Source organism: Orbicella faveolata, unplaced genomic scaffold, assembly GCF_042242905.1.
Source record: "Orbicella faveolata isolate gen_17 unplaced genomic scaffold, um_ofav_v1 contig_14, whole genome shotgun sequence".
Classification (NCBI taxonomy): domain Eukaryota; kingdom Metazoa; phylum Cnidaria; class Anthozoa; order Scleractinia; family Merulinidae; genus Orbicella; species Orbicella faveolata.
This window is the reverse complement of record NW_028301541.1, coordinates 4,338,923-4,361,583: the sequence shown is the minus strand read 5'-3', so window position 1 is coordinate 4,361,583 and position 22,661 is coordinate 4,338,923. Positions and strand designations below refer to the sequence as shown.

The 22,661-nt window shown below is 37.5% G+C and overlaps 3 protein-coding genes across 3 annotated transcripts; 1 reads left to right on the top strand and 2 right to left on the bottom strand.

The window, feature by feature from the left end:
* Nucleotides 1-94: 94 nt before the first annotated feature.
* Nucleotides 95-11,468, top strand: LOC110050258 (V-type proton ATPase 21 kDa proteolipid subunit c''-like). The gene is made up of 10 exons (XM_020756162.2): nt 95-276; nt 363-411; nt 1,375-1,458; nt 2,281-2,358; nt 4,888-4,957; nt 5,864-5,921; nt 6,598-6,676; nt 7,555-7,600; nt 9,961-10,026; nt 11,240-11,468. The coding sequence occupies exons 1-10, from the start codon at nt 198-200 to the stop codon at nt 11,276-11,278; spliced, it is 648 nt and encodes a 215-aa protein (XP_020611821.1). The 5' UTR covers nt 95-197; the 3' UTR covers nt 11,279-11,468.
* Nucleotides 11,469-12,986: 1,518 nt separating this feature from the next.
* On the bottom strand, nt 12,987-13,953 carry LOC110050260 (uncharacterized). The gene has a single exon (XM_020756164.2). The coding sequence runs from the start codon at nt 13,826-13,828 to the stop codon at nt 13,343-13,345; it is 486 nt and encodes a 161-aa protein (XP_020611823.1). The 5' UTR covers nt 13,829-13,953; the 3' UTR covers nt 12,987-13,342.
* Nucleotides 13,954-17,284: 3,331 nt separating this feature from the next.
* LOC110050348 (uncharacterized) lies at nt 17,285-18,413 on the bottom strand. Its single transcript, XM_020756265.2, has one exon. The coding sequence runs from the start codon at nt 18,227-18,229 to the stop codon at nt 17,744-17,746; it is 486 nt and encodes a 161-aa protein (XP_020611924.1). The 5' UTR covers nt 18,230-18,413; the 3' UTR covers nt 17,285-17,743.
* Between the last annotated feature and the right edge of the window lie 4,248 nt (nt 18,414-22,661).

Genomic DNA, 22,661 nt, shown 5'->3' with positions numbered 1-22,661 from the left:
CTTTGCATAGGAGTGATACTTAGGTGATTGTCTGAAAGTCATACATGTATTTCCTTTACCTTACGGGCCGTGTGATACTGGGGCGAACTTTCAAATTGGGCCAGGCTACAAAGCTCAAGACTTGTCACATGAGAACCGAAATGAGAGGATAGAAAAACTCTCTACGAAAGTGTCTTTTTGAAGCTTTTAAACCAGATATGCCTTACGTTGCGAGCTCCAATTTAGGATACTACTCTGTAGTGTACTCTTTGACCCTTTTCCTGTTGATTTGTGTCGGTGAGTCACTAGAATTTGTGTTCTTTGGTGAGCATTCAAGATGGCGGCTGAATTTGTGAATTATGAATGTTTATATTTTCGCTCAGGGTTGTATTACAATCTCTCTGGTCTTGGAAGAAGATTTGATATAGGATGGTAAGTTTGCAAGTAGTTTCCTTTCTGGTTAGGACATAAGTTTTTCCGTTTAGATAACACATAGAAGACAGAAGAAACATCCCAATTTGCTCATCCCAAATTTGTGCATTTTTTTTTTATGAAAACAAAAGGTCGTGATTAGAACCAGACTGGTAATAATTTTGGTATGTTAAAGAGTTTCCACAGAAATTCTGTCATCGTCAGTGCCAAATTTATTGTGGTTAAATTTGAAATCCAATTTAAACATCTGTAATGAGCAATGCCTATTAAAACTAAATATCCTTTTCCTGATTCTTTTTAATCAGTTTTAGGTAACAGTGGTGGGTTATTTTTATAAGTTGGCCTTATTTCGAGGGTCTTTTGGAAATACAGCTAATTCAAAACAAGTTCCAAAATCATTTGTCAGTATTAGCTTCTGTAATTTTCAGAGTGGGAGTGAGATGATTTGAGGGAGCAGGGATGGCACAGTGGTGAGAGCGCTTGCCTCCCACCAGTGTGACCCAGGTTCAATTCTGGCCCCGTGCCATATGTGGGTTGAGTTTGTTGTTGGTTCACGCTTTGCTCTGAGGGTTTTTCTCCAAGTTCTTCAGTTTACCTCCCTTCACAAAAACCAACATTTCCAAATTCCAATTCGACCAGGATAGAGGACCTGCATGAAAATCGGCTAAGGCTGATGTGGCTTCCTCTCTAAATATTGTAATTTAATTTTCAAGGCGATATGAAAGTTATTTACATACCTAGTTGGCACAAAATACTGTTACAGTACTTTCTTAGGTGTGTTCATCAGATAATGATTTCTGTGGACGTCACATTTACATAGTGAAATAAAGAAATAGTGGAAAACAAATTATACAACCAAACTGCCAGAAAGAGATTTATTGAGTGCAAATAGCATTTATATGTTAGTCTCCTTCATTATAAGTATATGTATGATGAATTCTTTTTGGTCTAATTTTATGCTAGGTTCTTGGATAAAACTTCCCCATTTATGTGGGGATCTTTTGGCATAGGACTAGCTATATCTCTGTCTGTCGTTGGTGCTGCATGGTGAGTTCTTTATTAAATAAATTTTATTGTTAACCCTTTCAACCTCCACCGTGTTCAAGATCAAACTTTATAATATTAACTGAATGATCACAGAAATTTATGAACAGTTTGTATTACAGCATAATAAACAGTACCACATCATTGACAGTAATACTTAATGGCATTCATTTGAATGGTTACACACTAGGGTTTATCCATAGAGTAAAAGGTTAGAACCATCTTGTACAGTATGCAAAACACTACCACATGAAAGTACTGCTCAATAGCTTTCATTTGAATGGTCACACTCTAGGGTTTCATCCACAGACTTAAATGTAAGAACCACCTTGTACTGCATGATAAACAGTACCACATGAAAGTACTCCTCCATAGCTTTCATTTGAATGGTCACACTCTAGGGTTTCATCCACAGACTTAAAGGTAAGAACCACCTTGTACTGCATGATAAACAGTACCACATGAAAGAACTGCTCAATAGCTTTCATTTGAATGGTCACACACTAGGGTTTCGTCCACAAACCTATAAGTTACAAATACCTTGTACAGCATAATAAACATATCATTACTGTCCACTTGCTGACTTTCATTATGACTCATGAATTTTATGCTAATAAACACTTGCATTTCGTACTTTGTGTTTTGAGTATTTTTTTTGAGTGAAATTTCCTATTACATTGCAGAACTGGATTTGATTAGTGAAATTTTTTGTGACATTATGAATGTTATATTTGTAATGCCCAGAGCCTCTTCAATAATTATTACTATTAATGATTTAAGCTGTATTTTTCTGAGACTTTTATGTGTTATTCATTTCTTCTTTAGGGGAATTCTCATCACAGGTGCCAGTATTTGTGGAGGAGGTGTAAAGGCACCGAGAATTAAAACAAAAAATCTTATCAGGTGAATTGGAAGGAATTGTTTATTAGATTTTACTTTGTGTAAAAGTAATTACAGTTGAACCTGGTTAATCTGGTCACCAAGGGGCCATGAAAACTTGGCTGTAGATAATTGGTTGGCCATATTAATGAGGTAAGGTCAAACCTCATGACTGGTATAAATTGAGTGATGTCTTAACAGACATATCACCACTACACTTCTAAACAACTGTTCTCTAATAAACAGCTGGAATTCATGTTGGTGAAATTAAAAAAAAATGAAACTTCAATCAGTACATACAATATTAACGATGGAAAGAGTAACACAACTGGTTTAAGTGTCCGTGTAAAGGGGATAAAGTAATGAAGGATTATACACTCAGGTTGGGATTTCAGAATCTGTTTGTTGGCTGTATTAATGGGGTGGTTGCATTAAGCGGGTTTTCTTATAAGAAAATCTACAGGTGTTTTGCTGGCCCAAAAAAAAGTGGCCATAATAACAAGGTGACCATAAGGCAGGGTTCCACTGTACTGGCATCAGGGCTTCAATGCTGGGAGAGATTCCTTTGAATTTTTTCTAGCTTTCAGGGTTGACTGAAACTAGACAGTCTCCTTAATCAGACTTGTATTCAATGCACGGTAAAATGGTCCTAAAATGTAATCTCCCATTTGTTTTAAGAGTAGTTTCAACTTAAAATGTGAGTCTTAATTTTGGAACTCTGAGAATATCAGCACATGAATTCAGTGGAAATGTCTTCACAGCAGCTAAACTCGAAGGAACATTTTGTTGAGTTGAATCCCTCCACACAAAGGCCACCTCTCTAAGGCACAAATTAATTCTGACCATTATAGAGAGGTTCAGCGGTATCAATCGGCATGCAGTAGATACTGAGGCATTAGAATAAACTTGCATGTAGGGGTTGAAATGTTGCTTGGCTACCAGGTAATTTTAGGAAGTGACAGGTAAAAAATATTGATGTCTGTCGCTGGCGACAGGCAAGATGATCCTCAGTAATTCAGAATTTATTGATTTGAATATTAAATATTTTCATCCATTTTCCACCCACAGTCATGCACACTCGTGCAATTCTCTTATGGTAGTCAATAAAAGCAAGATGTGCAGTCTTTGCAGTGCACATGACAAAAACAACAAAATGTGACTTGCTTTATTCTTCGCGTTTTTTCGCCGATCAAGCGTGAGTGAGTTCAGTATTTCAGTTCACAATATGGATCGTTTTCTAACATGTAAACAATGTGCTAAAGAAGCAGAAGTTGAAGAAGTACACGTAGAAGAGAATTTTGAAACACTGACGACGAAATGTAATAATGTAAGAGTATTAAAGTTCAATGAGAAATGGAAAGATGGACACCTGTAGTTGTCAGCAGAGGATGGAAAGATGTTCTGTTCTAACTGCAAAGAGTTTGATAATGATAATAATAACTGCAAAGAGTTTGATGCACATAGAGAATGTCCGTTCACATGAAGCAAGCAATACTCATTAAACTAGCCACTCGGCATTCTTAAAATAATATTGTTCAAGTTGGCAGGGTCCGAAATTGCGCTTTCCTGGTCGCCAATGCGACTAAAAATTTTGCACTGGCGACCAGAATTTTACAACTGGTCGCCAGTGGGCGGTTAACTATTTCATGCTACGATAACTGCACAAACAAGAACTTTGATTTTCAGCCAAATCGATTAAAATAAAATTCAAAGCCGCCCGCCAATTGGTCACTTCCTTTTTACCTTGTCGCTGCTTTTGAAGTATAAAACCGATTTTCCTGTTATCATAAATCTACCACACGTTTCACAGCTGCGATCATGTTTTTTCAGCGGTTTCCCATAACATAATGTATTGCGGGAGCAAAGGAGGCCCCATGTGTTCTTTCGCCATGAATATTTATTCAGGTGATGTGGTGTCCAAAGATGTTCTGAAATCTTTCCGTAATTTATTACAAAGTGGAGACGGAACATCCGCGAAGAAATTAGATGAAGATTTAGATATTCTGTGGGCATCAAACAGTGGAAATGTAGATCTGTCAAAGTGGTCAAAAGATGATTTCAGCACTGGTTTGATTCCTGATCTGATTACATCAAATGCAAATATTTTGCCGGCAAGCCCGTGGCGACCAAAAATTTTGGTTTGTTTTTCGCTGCGAAGGAAAAATTTTATTGACCCTTTTTGGCGACCACATTTTTCCATATGGTGACTGCGAAAAAAATTTTAGTCGCCAGTTGGCGCCTGCCGAAAAAAGTTAATTTTGGACCCTGGTTGGATGGTGGTGTAGACAGGTGAAAAAATATTCTGCCTGTCACTAGACACAGGTAAACAGTGTGGGAACATTTTGACCCCTGTGCATGTATATCTTACTCTAGTTTCTTTAAATCCATCACTTCTTTGTTCCACTACACTGTCACAATCTCTTTTGCTTTGTAGTATTAACATAGTGAATGATCACATTTTTAGACCTGCACAATGAATGACTTTATTGTGGTGTGGAGAGCAAGGGTGCCCTTCTTTGTTTAATCAAATTTATTCCTTTATTTGATTCGCAGTATAATCTTCTGTGAAGCTGTTGCAATTTATGGAATCATCATGTCCATTGTTCTTAGCAACTTTGTGGCGGTAAGGAAATGACGGTGCCCTGACGAGACTGTTTTTTCCCACTCATAATGTACAGTGAACTAGCATCCTACCCAGAGGTGTTCTAATACTACAAGCCACTTACATACAGCTGTCAACAAAGATTGTCTTGTAAAAGCATAAAAAAGTAGTCGACAATTCTGGTTAATGTTATGGGTAGTGAAAGTTCATCATTGGTAGGTTGACGTTGACGTTCAGGGTGCCTTGCAAGAAGGAAGAAGAAAGCATGAATGCACATGTTCCTGCGGTCTCTGTCTATCTTGCTAAAACATCTTCAGCTTCAATCAAACAACTGTAAACTGCCATTGCCAATAATACATGTACCCTTTGACATGGTCACATACCCTTTTGAGTCAGTGGAAAACACAGACTGTAGACTAGGGGTAAAATGCAGACTAAGGATAAAATACAGACTGCAGACTGCAGACGTTTTGACTGAATTGTGTTTAACGTACCATTTCCATTATTGAGAGCTAGCTGTTCAGTCCAACTAGAGTGCTATTCAGGCTAACTGGAGTGCTGGACTTTCACTGCGATTACCCAGCCTGAATAACCTTGTTTACTGTTAGCACTCGATAATGGAAATAACACAATATAAACATGTACTTAAAAATTCTTTAGTCTGCAGTCTACGGTACATTTACCCTCAGTCTGCATTTTACGCCCAGTCTGCAGTTGGCAATCTGCATTTTACACAAACCAATGCTCTTTTATGCTTTTATAGGACAATCTTTTCAAAACAACAGTATAATTTATATAGCAACCCTGATCAAACACAATGGCTGCCTGTGTGTGCCTGCTAAACTCAGAATTATCTCATGTTACTTCATAAGACTTCATCGAATGAACATTGTGAAGATAATTTCTTCTTTTGTCTTTTGATCAAAGAATGTTGATGTGGATTCTCTCACAAAAGCTGAGGAAATTAGACATGTCCACAATTCAGGTAATTTACTACTAGTACTTGCAAAGTAGCAATCTAGTTTGCCTGTACTTAGACTGAGTTTAATCAAATGCCAAAGATAGTACAGACATGTGTTGTAAGGAGAGTCAAAAACAAAAAGTTTAATGATAATTTATTATAATTCCGATATTTAAGGACATTCATGCTCAAATATTCCCATGTTTAGATTTTAGTTACTGTAGTTAGATATGTATGGTTACCATACTTGTTTTTTGAGGTAATAAAAGCATTTTGAAGAGCTTACTTACTTGTAGAAGCTTTGGTCATGTAATGTGATATCCACTCCATTGCTTTCAGTGAAGAATTAACTGGAATGAATGTTTAGTTCAACAAAAACAGGCCTCAGTGTTTAAAATCAATATTTTCCAACTTATATCACTCCTCCACTTAATTTAACTCTACAATCTAGATCAGTCTACATATGGTACAACTCAATTGCGAGTAGAAAAAGGGAAGTATTTCTTAAATGAAACTTCTCTTGTTCATTTTGTGTTATTTGTAAAATGGTGAAAATCAGTAAAGGAAGTGATATATTGAAAGAAAGTAAGGGGTTACAGACCATTTAAAGAGTAAACTGCAGTCAGAGTTAGTGCAACTAGTATTTACAAGTGCTCCTGTACTGTGAATGATATCTTTAGGGTTTGATTATATTTTCCAGGCTTCATGCTGTTTGGTGCTGGTTTGACAGTTGGATTTTCAAACCTCTTCTGTGGTATTTGTGTGGGAATAGTCGGAAGGTGAGTTAGCCATGTGAAACCTTTCACCACTAAAAGTGCAAAATTATTTATTTGTTGTATAAATATAAATCATGTGTTAAGAAGTCCTGTGTAAACCTGTAACTTTGTTCTATGTTCTATTAATTTTAAAATTTTTAAATTAAGCTATAAATTGATTAGCCTAGTTTACCTGTAGTTGAACCCCACGATTCTGAACTCTCGGGTAAAATAAAAAAAAAGTCGAAATAGTGGGAGTTCAAAATAGCCGATAGTAAATGACTGAAGGGCAAATCCAAGGGAAACAGTTTTCAGTTCAAATATTGAGGAATTCGAAATAACCAAGTTTGAATTAGTGCAATCCAACAGTATAATGTCAGTTGAAGTTATTACATTTGCTCATGTAATTTCATTTTTTTCTGGATTTTTAGTTTTCTGTAACTAGGCTCATTAGCTGTTGAAGCTAGGGGCCTAACAAGCCCCAATTGCATGAGAAAAAAAATAAAGTATCACTATCAATTCTCACTAATCATTTTCAAGAAGTATTGTCAGTGTCTGAATTTACTGTTTAATGCAGATTTATTAACTGATTTCTTGGTTTGCCCTTTATGTGCAAGTTAATCAGTATTTTTGCCATAATGATTATTGTGCAGTTCCAGAAAATATCCATACCCACCCCAAGGAAGGTTAACAGAAATTCCAAGGGAGGGGGGGAGGGGGGTTGTGGAAGCCATAGTTTTCAAAGGAAAGGATGAAGCTAAACCTGAATTTCTGCAGGGGTGTGAACTTAAATTAAAAAACCTTCCATGGGCAGGGTATGGAAATTTTATGGGACAACACATTGTGATTTTCATTAACTAGACAACTCTTTACATGTAATATTGTTTATTTCCTCGTATTAGTGGTGCAGCTCTGGCTGATGCCCAGAATCCATCTTTGTTTGTCAAGGTATTGTCAATCACGATATTTGTTGTCTGTGTGATTCCTCTGATTTTATGACTGACAACTCCTACACTGTGATTGATCAAGAACATTTGGGTTTTTTCAGTATGCTGTAAAGTTCCAAAAGTAGCAAATCCCCTGAGATAGCAACCCACACCAAAGTTGTTGCCCATCCAAAACTGGCCTCTAATGTAGCTTCGCTCGTTTTGATTCTCAATGAAAATAACATATACAGTAAAAACCCGCATAAAAGAACACGTGGATTAAGAACACTCAGGCTAAAATTTGGTCAAAAAAGTACCATATACATAAGAACACATTCAGCCTGAAAGATGAAAATTGTTCTTATATAAAAAAAAAAATTGGCTGCCAGTTAGATTAGAGTAACCTACCAGGGTACAGCACTAAGTACAGTACTAAGTAGATCAATATGTGTGCTATACATTAATTAATTAGAATGTTGTGCTTGCACATTGATTTCATTTGTTGGTAGTCTATGCAGTATTTAATTTTTAGAAACAATTTTAAGAACCCTGTAAGAACATTTTCAGGCTGATGTTGCAGAAACCACCCGATATATAAGAACAAAATCAGCCTGAAACCCTAAAACATGTGTTCTTTTATGCGGGTTTTTACTGTATGCAATAAGCAGTGCCTTAGTGATCTCACAGGTGTTTTTATATTGCCCTTATTACAAAGACAATATTAACTACTTAATAACCGAGAGTGAGGTCGTTACGGGAAAATCTCAAACTGAGGCCTTGCCATATTGACCGAGCGATAGCGAGGTCAATACGGTAGGCCGAGGTTTGAGATTTTCCCGTAACGACCGAACGGTCGAGGTTATTAAGTTGTTTATTATATGGCTCATCAATAAAGAGAAAAATCATTTGAGCGGAAGTCGTCAATTTACATCCGGCGATGCGCGCGTTTACCGATTCATTCATCGTCTCAAACCCAGGGCAAAACTACACAGTCAGTGAATTTCACCACTGTATTACGTATTCCGTTAAAAACACTCATTTCTTTACGGAAAAGTCACTGTCACAGCCTCAAAAACGTATATTAGTATCGTGGTACCACAAGTTGATGGGGAAGTTTTTCCAACTTTTGGGGCGAAACGTCAACGCATATAGAAAAGACAGCAAGTGCTTCAAAATTGTCCAAACCAACCGTCTTTCGGTGAAAGAAAATACTAATGCTTCAGAACACACTGCTCAAAATAAGCTTAACTTGATCTTCGCATTCGCTTTCGACAACATATCTTCGCCTTCTTCATTCTGGGATTTATGGATGAACATTTCGAGCCTTGTGAACGTCTGCAGTTATCAGAAACACTGCTACTGACAGAAACCGCCTGATTGTTTACATCTGATGATCCTGGAAGCTGATTTACACTTGCTTGTGTCAAAGCGAGGGAATCTATTTGACGAGAACTTTGATGGAGTTCAATACTTCGGTAATTGCTGTGACTAAGATGATAACTTATAAGTTTCTTTGTGGTGTTCTGCTCAGGATGCATGGCAGATCTGCCAATGGTGTTTTTTACTTAGCGATTTTAGCTTTACTTAAGACTAGGCAAACTTCGATTGTTTTTCACTAGTGCCCGCCAAGGTTACCGACTGGTAAGTCATCTATATAAATTTTATTAAAGAAATATCTCTAAACTTTTAGCTACTGATATTCTCGTACTGATTTTAATCGGCTTTCATTGCTTCAATGCGCTTGAATTTTCAGAACCGGGCTCTTCCTAATTTGCATAATCCGTAATCGGCCCGTGGGCATTACGGGAGAATAATGCCCTACAATTCAGTGACAATTAACCAATCAGAGTGCGCGTCATATCGGCCACAAGCCAAAGCCATGTAATAAATATACGTTTTAGATTGGCTGAAATTATTACTGTGCTTGTTTTTGCTACTTGAAAGTAGCAAATCCTGTAAAGTAGCATAGAGAAAAACTGCTAAATCCAAAAGTGATGTGAGTTGTACTCGTTACTTTTGGAACTTTACTCTTTAACTTTACTTTTCTTTTTTTTCTTTACTTTACTCTCTTTTGATGGAGTGCCTATAAAGAAAAATCCATCCTCTAACTGTAAAAATTATGTGAAGATGGCTAAAATATCCTGCAAACACAATTCATGATCAACTTTACAAAAATTCCCTGTTTTCACAAACACTCACACTTGTCTTTAAGAGTTTTATTAGCATTACATTCCTTGTTTCTTTTGACCTTTGAAGGAGCCAATACAGTGTACATGTATGTGGTCTGTTGTTTTACGCTAGTGACTCTGCATAGATTAATTACACAAGATTGCTTTTGTGTACTAACCATTTTTTTGATGCTTTTTGTGTTGTGATTTAAAGGTTTTGATTGTGGAGATCTTTGGAAGTGCTATTGGATTGTTTGGTGTTATCATAGCCATTATACAGGTGGGTACAGTCAAGTCATCGATTGTGGTTTCTGCGAAAAATATTAACAAAAGAGTGTTTTAAATTCTGGAAAAGTTTGGAATTGAATTTCTTGTTACTGATGGGGGGGGGGGGGGTTGTCTTGATTTTAACAATGTTTTTGACATCATAAAGTAACTTCATGTTTTGATAGTACATTATATAACTGAGTTTCCACTTAAAAGAGGTGTCTATTTACATTGTGTCACCTTTGATTTGTTTGTTTGTTTATTTATTTATTTATTCATTCATTTATTTATACAGATTATGTATGTTTATTTATTTTTTTGGGGGGGAGAGGTTGGGATTGTTTTTGCCGTACTATGGGGTGGTTACAGCACATTAATCTACAGAATAGAAGAAAGTGAATATTCAATTTTATTGTGGCACATAAAGTTGTCTTTAGTTGAAATGAAACCTCCACATGAATACTGACATTTCCTTGAAAAATAATGGAGGAACAATACTTGTTGTTAAGTTAGAGTGGTTATAAGTAAGTTTACTAACTCACTCTTTGTCAGTTTTGGTCAATAATTTATTGTATGTAGGTAGATTTTGTCACAAAATAGTTTTTAATAATTCTCAGAGCCCTTTTCTTTTGCACTGTAAAACAAAGGTTTAATCTCTAGCTTGTGATTGAAGACAGTTATCTGGTTGTTGTTCGATGTAATAAAATAGCAGCTGGTACTACATCTGCATTCACAGGATAACTGCTTGCAAGACCACAAGCTTATTAATATTTCCATCATCACATGATCAACTTTTTTACAACACACAAGCATATAGCTTAAAATACCACCAGACTTCAACTCATTTACTTGAAAAATTGCTCCACTACTTTTTACTTTTATTTTATTATGTGACACTTATTCCAGAGCAACATTTAAATACTCAAAGAAACATAACATCTTTTAATTCAAAAAGAAAAAAATTCATGATAGTGACAACAAACAAATCTCTGTCTCTTGATCAGAGTGTTACAAGCCTCATTCTTCTTAAGTCCTCTATGCACTTCCTTGTATAATTATATATTTTTTTCCTTGATAAGCTTAAAATGAAACTGAGTCTAGAAGCAGTTTCAGAATTTAAGCCTCCTTGAAAAAGTGCTATGTACACTTTGATGGGCTGCTCTTATTTGGATTAACATCATATCAGAAAAATATCCTTTGTTAATGTGAAATTGTTTCTTCTACAGTCCAGTAAAGCACAGATGGCTATCAAATCATCAGAGTGATGTGTACAAACACTTCTGTTTTGTGCCAGGAATTACAGTAGTTGTCAGATAAGAAATTTTTGATGTATAGTCTTCAAGAATTGCAGTCATTGTAGAATTGATGGGATAAATCTGACTGTTTGCCCTATTGCTGTGAAATATTAATTATTTACTCATTATTATTAAAAATGAATTTCCTACACACCAATAATTTTCATGTAAATGGATATGCTGTTACACTGTATGACCGGCCAAACAAAATGGCTGTGTTTGTTTGCTTCACGTCATGAAATAATAATTTTAAAAAAAATGGAACACAGAGAGATTAGCTTGTTATACTTAAATGGTAATGTTTCCTGTTGTGATACAGTGAAGATTTATGTACTGTTGCCATTGGGCAAAGTTTCTGGTTACATTTTGACAACGTTTTGACATTTTTTAATGTTGACAACTTTCTGATGGCTTCTAGTGGATAAAATTACAAGAACTATGGGGATACAGAGATGTCAGTTGCAAGAGCGCGAATGCAGAGCTTGACAGTAATTCTGCATGTTATCTAGCTCTGGCTTAAATTTTGATTAGCCATATGAAACGAAAGCAGTATTAGAAAGTTGTCATAAAGATGTCAACAACTTGTCAAGAATTAATCCAAAAAGTTTGTTGATTAGTATGTTGATCTTCACTGTGAATTGCTTAAAAGGTGATATATTTTATTTTATATTTTTGGAAATGGTAAGGATAAAAAACAACTGCACAAATGTTTGTTTTACTGCTATTTTTTGTTGAATTTAGATGTGTGGTATTTTTGGTACTCATTGCCAAAAATAAATTTACTTGTTTAGTCAGCTTCAGGTTACTGAAATACCAGAGAATATTATTTGTAATATAATTATACAGCATTCTTGTGTAATCTTGATCCAATGTTATTGGACATTTTATCATTAGTTAAATGACAGCAATTAGAACAGTTCATACATGTCTTCTGATGTAAACACACACACCCTCTTTAAACCATGTTGCTGAAAAAATAAAACAATATGTAACTGGCAAATAAATAAATCTACCATTGAAGTGTGCAAACTGAACGTGGTGTAAGGCTTTTATTGAGTGCACGTTGTCAGCTGGTGATATAGTCTTGCTGTCTCATGTTTCATGCCAGGGCCGTAGCCAGAAAAACATTATGACTGAGACAATGTTCATAGTTAAATTCTCTTCCTAGGTATTTAGGGTGTTTATGATAACTATAAACAACAAAAACAACAACAAAAAATGACTGAGGCAAGTGCCTCGGTTTGCCTGTTAAGTTACATGTAGCTGTGGCCCTGTATGTCGGGTAATATTTTGGTTTCTATGGCACCATACAAACACATGGCATCAAACAAACACTTGCAAACTAGAAATATTGATTTAAAGTACTGGTTATGGGAACACTTTCCCAAAATAACTGATTTACTGATTTAAAAGATGTAGGTAACTACTGTCAAAGCCCAAAGTAATTTTGTATGTTGCAACCATGAAACCATACATAACAAACAGTTTTCAACAATTTTCTGGTGTAAATCTTGCTGTAACAACAAATTCATTCTAAATCATTTTAAATTTATTTCTAAGTGATTTTTATGCTAAGAATGATGTTGATATAGCTGCCTTGAATAGCAAATGAAGATTACTTAACAGTACCCAAAATAATGTTTGTGTGTGACAGTAATAATCCAAATTATTAAAATAACTATTACTTTCAAGTGCTCTTTATTTGAAAACCGTCTAACTATATGGCAATTGGTACTTTTTCATTTAGATTTTTAGACAAAAAAATGCATTTATGGGTTTAGTCTGTTGCATAATGTGGTTATGATTTCTTATTGCAGCCATATTGCTTACAACTTTTATACACATAATTTAGTTATCTGTGATGCCTTAACAACATCCCCACCGAATCATGTTTAAATTACATAAAATGTGGAACGTAATTCTGTAAAAGTTTACTTATAAGTCCAAACAATTGGAATCCGACTTGCTCCTGAAGTGCTGTTGCCGAGGTTAGGAGTACAAACAATTATTAATTTGTATTTTATTGTTTGGAGTTCAACTGACTGGAACCCAGTTTAGCCACTTCATTAGCTCCCAGAATGAAATCTTTCCATTCTTGTGTTCATCCAGGTATTCGAAAAACCTCTCCACATCTACTCCCTGATATCCAAGGGAATCAAGCAAATGCTTAAATTCGTCTTTGCTTAGGTTATTGCTGTTGTCTGCATCATAAGTTTTGAATAACTCCACCGCTTTGCACAGTTTGTGGAATCTCGATTTGTCTTGAATAACCTTGAACCGTTCTCCGCTATGAAGCCAGTCGAGAAATTCTTCAAACGAAATGGTCTGATCTCCATCTTTGTCCAACAACATGGAATAAACTTTCGCTTGCTCCTTCGAAAATCCTAAATCGTTCTGCAAAAGATCATTGATCTCGCCATAATTAAGCCGACCGGAGCCATCTTTGTCGTACTTGTCGAAGAGACTTCGTATCACGATTGATGGCGTGTTCTCATTGAAAAAACTTGTTCCCGCTTGCATGGCAAATCAAATATAGAAAGCGATGGTCGATGGCTGGGAAAGGCTATTCTCTTGACTGTTGTAGTGCTGAAAAAAGGTAAACAGGTGGCTTTTATAGCATGTATAAGCTGGTGATTAGAAATTGATTTCTGCCCTCATAAAAATAAACTTCACGTCACACTTGGACACGCTTGAACTATGATCGCTGCGTGACGCAGCACCGCATTGGTATCAATTAAAGAAATACAAACATTCGTTTTATTGAAGTTTTGAGAATCTACGGGAAAATTTTCGAATAGCGGTTTCTATATTATAATTTGGTTTTCCGATAATTTTTGTTTTCGTAGTTTTAAAAAGAAAGTTTATTTAACGGGTGTTGTATATATAGTAATTATTTACCTTGACGTCATCAGCATTCAACGGCGGAGGAAGTTGCTTATTTTAATTTCGTGCGTCATAATGTCGAGAGACCGTTGCATTGTTGTGCTAAACTGTTAGGGAAGCGGGTTTTTACTTTTCGTTCCGCATGCTGTTGACGCCACAGGGAAAAAAGTGCTTTTAATACAACGTAAGGCAAAACTGTTCATCAGTACAGTAGCCTGCGAGAGCAACGAAAAAACCAGATGCTCTCGCAGTCTATTCAGTACTAGCCTGCAGATACAGCCGCTTCTCATTCGCTCCCGCTACCACGTGCGAAACGCGGTTCGCACGTAGTAGCGGGAGCGAATGAGACGCGGCTGTATTCGCAGGCTAATTCAGTACAGTTTCCCATGACAGCTTCCTTCACAAGTTTATTCCCTCATGTATTAAAGGCAATGATTAAAAGAGCTCCCTTGAGTCACGGAGTTCTGTTTGTACAGCGTATTTTTCCAAAACGTCATCATATAGAGGACGTAATTCCTTGACTTGGCGTATCGACCTTTTCACGCAAGCAAGGTTTCCGCTTGACAAGTTCTTCCTTAAACGAGGTTTCCTGTTTCAAAGTGCTTAAATGAAGACTTGTCAGTCTTGTCAGCTGAAAACTTGCTCATGGGTAAGTAGCAGAAGTAACAAAACCAATAATTCAAAAAAACCCGAAATAAGTTTTTCTTTAAACCGTAATTTTCTCCACAGTACAATTTCCCAAGATTTTCATCCTGAGCTTTCTGCTACTGGCCGAGCTGTTTTCCTTTCTCCTGTTCAATTTTTAATCTGTAAGCACATGGTTTGTCCAAAAACCAACTCTCGTCAGTGGCGGATCCAGAACTTGAGCTAAGGGGAGGGGTGGGGGTCGTTTTGTTTTTGCTTGCCCCACCGGCTTTCCTTTCTTCTGCGACTTTTTTTTAACCCAAAATAAGGCGGAGAGGGGTTGGGGGAAGGCGGCGGGCCCCTTCCCTAGATCCGACACTACTTGTAGGCAGAGATGCCAACGTAAAGAAAACGAAATATTCCGGGAGAGTAATATGATTTCGTTGCTAAAAGTAGAGCTACACCGATTCAGCCACAAAACGTCGAAACCGGTCAAAGTAAGTGTGATAAAGCGATTTCCTTCGTATCTGGGAGATTTGGCGACCCGTACGGGAGACCGGAGATCCGCTGTGTATCCAGGAGATTCCGGAGAGCTGCTATGGATGCGCATGGGTAACAAGGAGACAAGCTTTTCGTATTTGTTTTCGCATACAAAAGTAAATAAAACTTAGCATTTGACAACTATGAAAAAGACTGAAAGCTTGCTTTCGTATGAAATCTTTGACTGAATCCCAACAGTGAGTTATCTTAACCTCAGTTTTAAGTCTTGGGATCCGCGCGCACCTATGATATGGGACAATTTTTCTATTTTTAGAACAAATTGCGCCATCCTGACGTCATATATCCGCGCGGATCCGCGCACGTGACGGGGGCTCTCGCATGGATGTTGTCACATTGAGTGATCAAATCGAGCTGCGAGATTCTCTTGCAGATTTTTCACAGCGATGGCAGGGAATAAGGCAGGGAATAAGAACCAGGACTCTTATATGTAGTTTTATGCTCTGAGCTAATGGAAAAGTTGAGTTTTTGTTTTTTTTCGCGCTGTGAATGAATAATATCTTCTCGCGCTAGTTGTACGCGTAAGTTTTTCGTTTGTTCTGTGAAGAAAAGTTATGTAAGAAACCTCTTTACTCTGGTATCGAGTTGATTTGTGAGTTTCCCAAAAAATGCTTAATCATAACCAAACCCTGTTTTTGATAGTTTCTTACGGTTTCTGTCTGTTTGGCGAGTTTGCAAAAGTTTTTGAAAGGAAAGTCTGACGCGTACATTCAGTAGCTCATTTGCATAGTGCAGCGCGCGCTCTTTCAAGTCCGAGTCGGTGTTTTCAATTGTCAACAAACCTTGACAAAGATTTATTTCGTGGTCTTCTGTGCCGAGATGCTGCAACAGTTTTCACGAACGCCAAAAGGCTACTAATATCATGGGTGTTTCTTTAACATAGTGAAATTTTACGCGGCGAAAATAAAACAAACAAGGAGTTTTGATAACTCGATCAAGAAAATCGAAATCGTTATTCGAAGTTGATTAAAGAAAGCGTCATTGTAACTTTGCTGATTATTTCTGCTGTATTCACATATTTTCAGCTAAGCTTTTAATATGTTCTCAAACATTTATCAACCTTAAACATATTTAAAAACTAGAGATATTATATGAGTTCGATGTACGTTTTCACAAAAGTGGGGAAGTCCAATTCGTCATGTTTTACTGACTGTACAAAACACGCATCGGCGGGCGCTCTTATTCATCGACAACAGACAATTATTTTTACACAAACAAAACTGAGCAGCATCTACAGACATAAACTTTATTGTCACTTATTGGGCCTTGATAAAACATCAAGCGTTGCTTACAATTCAGGCGAAACTCGAACTTGCAATTATTTTTTTTTGTTTTACTTTTCGGTCGAGATAGACACTGGCGAAATCCTCGCAAGCCTGTGGCAAGAGGAGGGAAACTTTGAAGTCCTGAAACGCTGGTATATCCAAATATACCCAACTAGTTTTTTGCCGTGGTTTCGAAGAGCTGTTAATCTTCAACATATGTGAAATTTAGAGTGGAGTAATGTACAGCTCATTTAAAAGAAGCATCCGTCGGAACACAACTTGGTCAGCGATATGATATCTAAGCTTAAAGCGGAACATACCTAAATTCGATACTGTCTTACTTCACTCAAACTGGAGCAGCTTACGACGAAAATACTTAGCAAAATTCCAACAGACGTAAACGCGTTGAGTTGTAGGCCAAAAACATGACAAAATTTCGGGAATTTCGGACGCCATTTCCCCCGCGCGACATCCGCAAAAATCCTCGCAGCATGTACGCGCGTGTGCCTTAGGCGATGGCGCAATTTGTTCTAAAAATAGAATTATTGTCCCATATCATGGGGACAACCCCAATACTAGAAATGGCGCGCGCTTACGGTCTCCGTCCCCGATTATGGCTCCTGGACAAATTCAAGAAGGGACGTAGTGAGAATTAACTGTTTAATCTTCTCTAAGTGATCTCGAGTTAATCCAAAAGCAACATATCTCGAACAGAGCACAGAGTAGTAAGGGCACAAATGGTTGTAAAGGAACAATAATTTACCATACAATCTTGGAGAAACGTAACATAATATTTTTATCTTAGCATGTTTGTACTTTGAGAGCGAGCTTCAAGCTCCTAGACATTTTTACTTCGTTTCATATATTTATAGTTTTAAGTTACACACTCTTAATATTAATAATGCTCACAGTTTTCCTAATGATCTCGTTCATATGTCTGTTATTTTTCCTGCCGAAATTTGACCGCCGAAAGAATTACAATGAATTCTCCACAATATTTTAAAATGCACGACCACAGCATCGTCAAAGTCTTTCACCACCCACGGTACGCCAATCGCACGCGAACTCAAGAGACGCTTCTTATCGTCCCGAAAAACTCACTGGACTATTCAATGGGAGCCCAGTTCAACCATATCATGAATTCCCAGAAGGAGAGTTTTCCATTGTTGTGTCTGTTCATTTTTGCGAAGACCTTATCCATGTCAAGGTGATGGTGGCCGAGGTATTTCATCATCAATTCAAACTGGCTTCTGTCCAGCGTACCACTGTTATCGGTGTCAAATGTTTTGAAATATTCGTACGCCATGCAGACGCGCTGAAATTTGGAGCGATCGTCCAATCTTTGGAATCTTTCCCCGCTCCGAAGCCAGTCCTTGAATTCTTCATACGAGATTCCTTGGTCACCGTCTTTGTCCAGGAGGAAGAAGTAAATTTCCGACTGATGAAAGTCGAGACCCAGCGCTTCCTCCAGGAAAGATTTCATCTCTCTTTCGTCGAGTTTTCCGTCTCTTCTTATATCATATTTATCAAAAAGACTGTGGATAGCGATCGATGGAACGTTTCGATCGAAATAACTAAATCCGCCAGACATCTTTAACTTAGAATCGTTTGCGAAGAGTTGATCATTCAGTCGCTGCTTGAGACGTTTTTATGCAGACAGTGGATAGGGTTTCCTTTTTATAGCGGTGGTTTGGTGTAATTACTAATTTTAGAACGAATTGCGAATTAAATTTCTCAATTCTTGGAAACTAATTGATTTAGCACGTTCCTGACACGAGCGCAAACAAACGTGAGGAACCTGTGACTTCACCGTACTTCCGGGGTTGTCAGAATGGCAAACAAACATCCATTCTCAGCTACTCCTGCTCTTGTGCCAAATATTTAATGCAGAACTGCTGACTTGTGCAGTGACACGCATAACACAAGCACTCATATTTAGATAGACTTTCTTCTTAGCATGGAACACAAGCAAAATGGAATAAGGACTTTGTACAGAAAACATATACAGACAGATAACCTTTCAGACTACCCCTCCATTACTGTACCTTACACCATAGTTGTGACGTCATTTCCGCTGATCAAAAGCACGCGACAGAAGGTTTTTTTTTTTAAAAAAGTAGATCTAAAGTATAAATGGTGGTGGAAAATCTTTTCTACTACCGTTCTATAACAAAAACTGCAAACGGTAAAACCATGTCGAGTCGGTTTTTCGCAAGAGCAGCATAAATAATTAAATTTCACCACCACCTTCAGGACGAAAAACCAAAACACGCGCAACGTTCCCTGAAAAGTCTAACAGGAAAAAGTTATGTTTGTCAAACAGTAATTTAGGCGAGGCAGAAATGATTGATATCCGTCAATTTCAAGAAAGAGAGGAAGAGATTATTAAATAGACCTAGCGGGGTGGTGGTGTGGGGTTTTGGTCAGTTCAGCTGTCATTACCAGGTCTTTTTCCGGCGCTGAAATTTTAGTTCAGGGCCAGTCCTAGGCTGTTTCCATCAGCAAAATTTTCTTATATTTGAAACATAAACAACAACAACAACAACAACAACAACAACAATAATAATAATAATAATAATAATAATAATAACAAATTTTATTGAGTACTTTTCATACAAACTTGAATCTCACATGTAACTGGTATAAAATTCAGAAATTCTGTTGTTCCTTAAGTTTTTTCCCAAAATAATCTCTGTAAAACAATTTCAATAGCCTACCTATATAATTATACTCTGTAAGCATTTACAAGCATTAATTAAGTGGCTATGTACACAAGTAAAGGTAAATTATAATAATAACAATTATTATGAGATAAAACTCGAATCTTATATTACATACATGTGGTAAAAATAATTCAGAAATTCTGTTGTTCGTTAAATTTTTTCCCTAAAATAATTTCTGTAATTATAATAATAATAATAATAATAATAAGTATAATAATAATAATATTAATGATGATGATGATGATGATGATGATGATGATAAAATTCGAAATGGAAAATCGATCACCTTACACAACATTATACCCGGAATTCTTAAATCATATCTTGACGCTAAATAGCTACTCGTGACATTGTACGGCATTGTCGAAGACCGGCAGCTGAAACCAATAGAGCTCATAACTTTGGATATAACGTAATTAAGCGAACAGGGGACAACCCTTTACACTGACGTTCTGACGCTTCTATTGTTTTGCGTAGAGAAGAGTACATTTTGTCAGTGTTTCATTTTGAAAATTTGTGGCCAAGTATTTGACCTTGTTATGGAATCAACTGCCTCTTATCATCAGGCAACCGTCTTTGATGGTAATACAGCCTTTCATATCATGAAATTCTCCGCTTTTTTAGCATAAGAAATAATACTAAAAATATTTTTATAGTGTCAAATCCACTAATTGTCTTTACATTAAAGATTATTAAAATTAAAAGCTAAAAGAAAAGGGAGAAAAGGAAAAAAAATGATCGGAATAAACTTAGTTATGGCTAAGATCATTCTCGACGACCCAATTGTTAGCGCGTTGGGGTTCCCGATTGAGGGGTCGACCGAGTTCAAGTGTTCCTCGGCAAAACTGCCTTTAAAGGTTTGTAAAAGTATACCGGGATATTTAACGCTATAGGTTGACTAGTATCCCATCCAGGGGGCATTAGAAATATCCCTAGTTGCTTCATACCGGGATAAATTCCGATGGTATGGGTCACTTGGCCCGACGTAGACTTCCCTTGCCTTTTTGCTTTTTTAATACTCTTTTCAGGGGCCAGTTGTTCAAAGGGTGGATGACGCTATCCACTTGATAGTTATGATCTGTTATCCAGCCTTTTAATAACTGGCTTCGATCTCTGAACTCTAACTTTTTGAAACATCATTGTGTCTGTAAGCAGTCTCTAGTTCCCTTCGTAACTGAAAAGAAGCCAGTCTGAATAATGCGGACTTTGCCGGAAACCAATATATAGCATGTTCATCTCTGTTATGCACACGTCTTTTGAGCGCTTCAGTTTGTCGATAGTCTAGAACGTGGTTTCCATTCGGAGAGTACAAAGGAGCGTTAGGGAAATTTGGGGAGGGGGTACTGAATAGAACAATGACAAACACCTGTCTGCGCCCCGGGGGGGACTCCCATATGAAAAAGAGTGGGGTGGTCGTCGGAAATTTTGAAAAAGACCCATAAGGGACCGTTCATTTTTTATAAGGTAGGGGGGGCTGGTGGGATTTGGGGGGGGGGCCATGCGAAAAAAAATGGCTTTCGAGGGGGGGCCATCCCAAAAAAATAAGGGAAAAAGGGGGGGTCACGTGAAATAGTTTAGTAAAACTGTAAAATGGCATAACGTTTGAATATCAAAAAAATTGCTATAGAATAAACATAGAAGGCAGGATACAAATTTATTACAAACTTTCCTTCTGCTTTAAAAAAACGTTTGGCCACAAAAAGCATTTGTAGCTACTGAAAAGAAGTATTTAACACTGTTATTTTCGAATGCAACTTTCACTGGCACTCATCTTCATCTTCGCTGTCATCGAGTTCTTCGTCGCCGCTTGTGCTGCTATGGGAGTCTCTTTCACCAATGCTGCAAGAAGCAGCAATGCTTTCCGTCAGAGTGTACTCTTCAGGGTACATGAAGGTGTAAACATAATCTCTGACTTCCTGCTCAAGGTTTGTGGTGAAATAATTCCCTTCCAAGAGCTGTGCGATGTATGGCCCATCTCTTCTAAATAACGACGTGGCAACATCCTCAACTTTAATACACTCTTCCGGGACGGCCGTTCTAGGAGGGTACACAAGGCATTGTGGAAGATCATTTCCTAGCGGGTTTCCAACACAGATTCCATAAACTCGTTGGACGTTGTTTTCAGTCCGCTTCCTCTTTCTTTCATTTGACTTTCTGCGGTTTTCTTTTTTCCTTCTCCTTTTGTTGATGTGCTGTTTGAGTGTGCCCTTGAATATGCTGTTATAATTGCTCTTCTTATTTTCTAGTGCTTCCATGTCCTGCGTGACCTTCGTCAACTTAGCTTCTATACATTTGATCTGTTTGACATTAAAACTGTGGGCAAATTCTTCGCCCTGCTTTAAAGCAAGCCCATTGGACTGAAAGAGTGTGGAATCATGTTCCTTTACATCTTTCAATATGACATTCAACTTTTCCACAATTGCTCTGAGCTCTTTGATGGAGAAGTTCAGTTTTCTTCCATCACTGGACTTCAACTGGTACCCTGGCACGGAAAATTCACCCACCCTTTCTGAACAGCCATCCGCACTTAGAAAGATTGCTTCTTTTGCTTGTAAGATGTCAAACTGCCTGGATCGTTCAGCTGTAAACCTTTTCTTAAACGACTCGTCGCTTTCGCCATTATTGCGCATTTTGGAATTTTGCGCATTTAAAAAGCAGCAAGAGTGAGAAAGTAAAGGCAATTGTAAGACATTCATGCTTGCAGCAGTAGAGTCCTCTCAGAGCTGGCCAACCAACACTGAGAAATGCCAGGACATTGACACAAAATGACAACAGGGCAAGTGCTGACAGCAGTGAAACAGATGAAAGTGACAATGATGAGTATGACAGTGATGCCATTGACTCTGGGGGAGAAGGTGACTCAAATGACGTCATTCTTGCATTCATCAATTCAGAGGAGGAAGATGCCAATGAGAGGCCAAATGCCACACGCTCAGGGCGAGCCATAACTAGGAGATCCGAAATTGACTACTCTTTCTTTTGATTTGTTTTTTAAACAACAGCTCTCTGTCGTATAGGGATTGTAAATATTGTCTTCATAGTGAGCACAATAACGTGAAGTAGGGGGATAATAGAGAAATATTTAAAAAGTTGAAATCTAAATATTGTTTGTTCAATTTTTTTTTTTTGGGGGGGGGTCATCCCAAAAAATGACCGCTATAAAGGGGGGGCCATGTGAAAAAATTGGTAAGCTGAGGGGGGGTCATGCGATTTTTAAATGGTGCTTCCCAAATCCCACCAGCCCCCCCTCCCTCATAAAAAATGAACGGTCCCTAAGGGGCACGAAGATCTTGTTTTGTG